The sequence below is a fragment of the Frankliniella occidentalis genome, unplaced genomic scaffold, assembly GCF_000697945.3.
Source record: "Frankliniella occidentalis isolate FOCC.00 unplaced genomic scaffold, Focc_3.1 Scaffold448, whole genome shotgun sequence".
NCBI lineage: Eukaryota > Metazoa > Arthropoda > Insecta > Thysanoptera > Thripidae > Frankliniella > Frankliniella occidentalis.
Window position 1 is genome coordinate 69,044 of NW_026267567.1, and position 4,957 is coordinate 74,000.

Sequence of the window (4,957 nt, forward strand, 5' to 3'; positions counted from 1 at the left end):
CCCCCCTCCCGCCCTTTCTCGGGTGGCGTGGACAGGCGCGAAGGGCGCAGCGGCGCAGCCACGAGATCTGGTCTGGTGCCGACTTTTGAGCGCTGTGGCATGGGGAGCACCACCACTAGGTCTTTCTACATCGTGGTCCTTTCTCTCAAGCGCTACGACGAACCCCAATAGAACTACACTCAGACACTAGAGAAGGCAGACACTAGATAGACACCAGGTCGTGTGTAGTAGCAGCCAGGGCGGCAACACTGTAAAAAGTTTTGATGGAAATTTCCGAAAAATGAACTGGAAAATTTGCAGCCGGAACAGTTTGGAAAATGAGAAATGAGGGTTAATTTATCACAAATCCAGATTCAGTGATGTGGACACACGATTTCTCGAAACACTCGATTCCCAGTAAAGCCCGTCCTCTCATTTTCATTCCACTGGAAAAACTAATGTTACAATGGTAACGTTTCATCATGTGACCAAGACCGGTAACGTTTCCTGACGCGACCCGCGACCTACCCCATGCAATAGGATAGGGCCGCCACAAACTAGCTGCATCACCAAACGTTACCTGGTTTGGTCGCGTCAAGAAACGTTACCTCGGTAACGTTAGTTTTTCCAGTGTCCTTAGGTTTTATAGTGGTAGAGATGGCTTATTTCGATTTCTATGATCTACTTCCCCTAGTTTCCTGGTAAGTTAAATCGATTCCTGTTAGTTTTCATTAATTTTTATCCTGATGACTAGGCCTAGGTACAAATGATTCCCAGAGTTGTTGCACCCCTTATGTGAGTACATGCACAAAAGTACACAGGCTCTGAAAGCGTAGGAAGCAAGGGACTTCGGCAAAAAATCTTCTTACGGAACATCAAACTCTAAATAAAGTTACAAGTTCTAGTATCAATTTAGAAAGAAAATTTTGTAACCTTCAAAAATTTGTAATGTGACAAAAAATTGTGTTTCAAAAAATTGTAACCGACGTTTAAACTTTAACACTACGAATGCAAATTTTTGTTACTGTTGCAGGTTTTTGTAATTGTTACAAATATTTGTAACTTTCTTATAGTCTCTCCTAATCCTGGTTTTATTTTTCGTCAACTTGATGTAAGAATTTTAAACAACATAGGATGTTATAATTTTTTGCAATCCACGCATTACAAATGTTTGTGTCCCAATTACAAAATCTTGTACCATATGGTTCAGAAATGTGCTGTTGCAGCCATACAAAAAACAACACAAACTTCTACTCTCTCATGTAAAACTTAGTGTGAGAGCAGAGAAGGGCTGCCTTTGTTGCCTACCGGAGGCAAATCTTCTCAACTCGAGAGATTTTAAGATCTTGTGTGTCGCTAGTAACTGCCGCTAGATGGCGTAACGGTCAGAGCAACTCTAACAATAACCATTTCTTTGCATAAAACTCAAATTTTGACACGAAACTAACATTTAGTTTTACGCTATATGCTCTATAAGACAATGACCTTAAGTGAATATTGCAGTTTTTGTTCAAAAGGCCAACTGTGCGTCAGATATAATAGGGTATTTCAATGAAGCGCTGGCCGGAACTAAGAAGAACAGAAACGGATACAGAGAGCGGTGGTGGGGGCGGGCGCGCGGAGAAGCGGTAGGTGGATGGGAGCCTCCCCGCCCGCCACCCGCTCCTCTGCGCGCCCGCCCTCACCCCCGCTCTCTGTATCCGTTTTTGTTTTCCTTAGTTCCGGCCAGCGCTCCATTGAAATACCCTATTGGTTTAAAATCAACCCGCGCAGGGTACCTGCCAACTCTCCTTGGTTGTGTATGGCAACGTTTTCCACACATGATTGTAGTGGTTTCTACACGCTTCTGCATTTTTGTATCGGTGACTACGTGTCACTGATTGTTTCCGTCCTCCTTTGGAACGTTAACTGTCCCGGGGGGAAAGGCAAATTCCGCAAATCAATTTTGCAGATACCGGTTGTGGCAATACTCGAAGGAAAAGGCGTTGGCTAACTGGTATGACCCTTCCGGAAGGGCAATGAGGAAATACTATTAATTTTTGGGTGTCAACTGCACCCCACAGCACAAAATGTTACAAAGTTTTGTAATCAGAAAAGAAATATTTATACTGCTACGTTACGAAAATTTGTAACGTCATATGTTACAAAAATTTTTAACGAGGAAGCAAATACTCGTAATCCGTAGTTACGAAAATTTGTAACCTTGTAACCTTAAATTTTGTAATCGTGTGTTACTGAAAATACTTCATATCAATGTTACAAAATTTTGCACTGTTTTTTTTTAGTGTGTAGCTAAGCCAGTAAGCTTTACTTTCGGTCTGATCGGAGTTTCAAGCTTAGTCTTTAAATAATGTAGAACTACCTTTTTAAAAGGGCATATCATTCGGGGCTCCCATTGTTCAACAATCGACGACCAAATAGCATTTTTAACGGGCAACATCGGGCAAATATCATGCTTCCATTCAATTCTTGAAAAATGCTCGCATTGTTCTGCAGCACCTCTGCACCGACGGATGATCCCAGTCATCTGCATGAGTAGAAATTAAACACACAACATAATCCTTTCAACGCATTGCCGATTTAAATGTCTCGTCTGGCCTACAGGACAGGGTACTTCAGGGCTCGGCTTGGCCCGCCCTTCTGCCAAACGAAGTTGCCAGCTTCACTTCGCTCCGCAGGCAACTCCGTTCGGCGGACGGGTCTGCTTGACCCGCCGGCGGCGTTTTGTCGGGCCTACGACGGCTCGACCTACGAGTCACTTTATCTATATCGAACAAACTTAGGCTTTCGGGGCCCTGCTGCCCTCAAAATTAGATACTCCATTGACCGAAAAAGTAGAATTCTATTTGTTTTGTCTGTTTGTCCGCGTGATAACTCGAGATGAGATTAAGATAGCGATCTGGGTATTTCGGATCGTTTTGTATCATATAAAGACAGATCGAGTACGAAGATGAGCATTCTGGCTCAAAAATTGTCTTTTTAAACAAAATCAAAAACCACAGGTCGGTAAATGTATATTTGTTTTATAATATTTTAGTATGGGCTCCTAAGCGGTGACTCGTAAAAAATAGAAACCGTGGGCAAAAATTTAATCGCCCGTCCCAAACGCCGCCGGCAGGCCAAGCTAGGCCCGCTTCCTGCAGAGCCGCCAGGTGGCGATTTCCACACGAAAATAACCTCAAATCATTTTAATGTTATTTGATGGTCTCTGGTGGGGCAACCCGTCAAAATAATATACCGGTAGATAAAATTTGTGTCCGTTGGAGCCGAAGGCCTATCTATGACTCTGCCTTTTGCCCGAATCGGGTGTCAGCGCCGAAGGCTTATGTAGATGTCTGCCAGGCGCGTCGCAGCGTAACAGTATTTCGTGAGATATCGCGAAGCCTGTTACGCGAGACGTGGTCTGTCGTACATCTAGTGTTCAATAAAGCATTCCGGTAAAGCTGAAATGCAGAAGAATGCAGTTAACAAGAAAACGGAAGTCCCATATACTAGGTAGATGTACGCCAGACCACGTCTCGCGTAACAGGCTTCGCGATATCTCACGAAACACTGTTACGCTGCGACGAGCCTGGCATAAATCTACCCAGGCCTGCGGCGCTGACACCCGAGTCGGGCAAAATGCAGAGTCGTAGATAGGCCTTCGGCTCCAAAGACCACAAATTTTACCCCCAGAGACCATCAAACATCTGCGAAACAACATTAAAATAATTTGGGGTGATTGGGGTGACCTCGTGTGTGTGTGTCTGTCTGTCTGTTCAGTTCCACTAGAAGGAAATGTGCTAGAGACTTAAAATTTTCAGGGTATCTTAAGGCCCACTCCTGCAGAACGAAACGCCTACGGCAAATCCTGACAACCACCCCTAAGGGCGTGAATGGGGGAATCCTAGGTTCAAAAATTCTCCCTAAAAGTATTTTTGTTTTATGTTCTCCTAAGGGGTAACTCGTCAAAGTAGAGCCCTTTGGGAGAAAATTTCGCTCTTTCTCTAACAATTTAGGCGCTAAAGGGTCATTTTTGACGAAAATAAGCTAAAAATTGCCATAGTGAACTCTCCCCCCAACCCCCAAAAACCGTTTTCCAAGCAGAAAGGTGGGTTGAAGTCGCGGTGCTTCACCGTTACATCCCTTTCTCGAGTCTTTGGGGCAACTCAAAGAAGACGGGCTTAAGCGGGCCTAAGGCCCGCTACATCATTCGATCATGGTCTTCAGCAAATCGCGTGACAGAAACGGCGGGCCGAAGGCCCGACCATCGCCGCCGGCAGGCCAAGCAGGCCCGGCCCCTGCAGAACATAGATGCCGGCGGAGCGAAGCGGAGCTGGGCAACTTCGTTTGGCTGAAGGGCGGGCCTGCTTGTTTACATTTGTCTAAGACGGAATTCACCAAAGTAGAAACCAGAGGACCAAAATTTTGCCGTTAGGGTCTATCTCCAACCGTTTAGTCGCCAGAGGGCGATTTCTACACGAAAGTGACCCCAAATCATTTTAATGTGTTTCTCAATACTCGATAGTCTCTGTTGGGGCAACTCGTCAAAATAAAATCGTGGGGGTAAAATTTGTGTCCTTTGGAGCCGAAGGCCTATTTACGACTCGGGAACAGGCTAGTCCGTACTACGGTTATTCTTTACAGTTATTATCTCCCTGACAATTCGTACTAAACAATTCGTCCCAGTACGATTCGTCCTTGCATTTTTCGTTCCCGGCTACTTCGTTCCCTATTGTAATTAGTACCCGGACGACTTTGTTACTTTCATTTTATTTAGTCGGCACAGAAGTTCCCGGGTGGAAGGATCTTCACTTAGACTATAGTTTAAACTGTAGTGTTGAATCTGAAGACATCAAACTCCATTTAAACTGTAGAAAAAAGTCGGTAATTTCTGTAGTTTATTCACGACTGCAGTATTGGGCTTTTGTAAACAGTTAGTCTGCAGTCAGACTGCACTTTTTATGTTGTTACATACTAAAGTTCCAATTTGCACTTG

General features: G+C 44.5%; 1 protein-coding gene across 1 annotated transcript in view; it reads right to left on the reverse strand.

The window, feature by feature from the left end:
- The window catches only part of LOC113215210 (uncharacterized), an 87,736-nt gene that overhangs the window by 27,015 nt on the left and 55,764 nt on the right, over nt 1-4,957 (reverse strand). Inside the window, exon 4 of the mRNA XM_052274818.1 lies at nt 2,342-2,506. Within this exon, the coding sequence (XP_052130778.1) occupies nt 2,342-2,506 (165 nt within the window). The remainder of the gene's footprint in view (nt 1-2,341; nt 2,507-4,957) is intronic.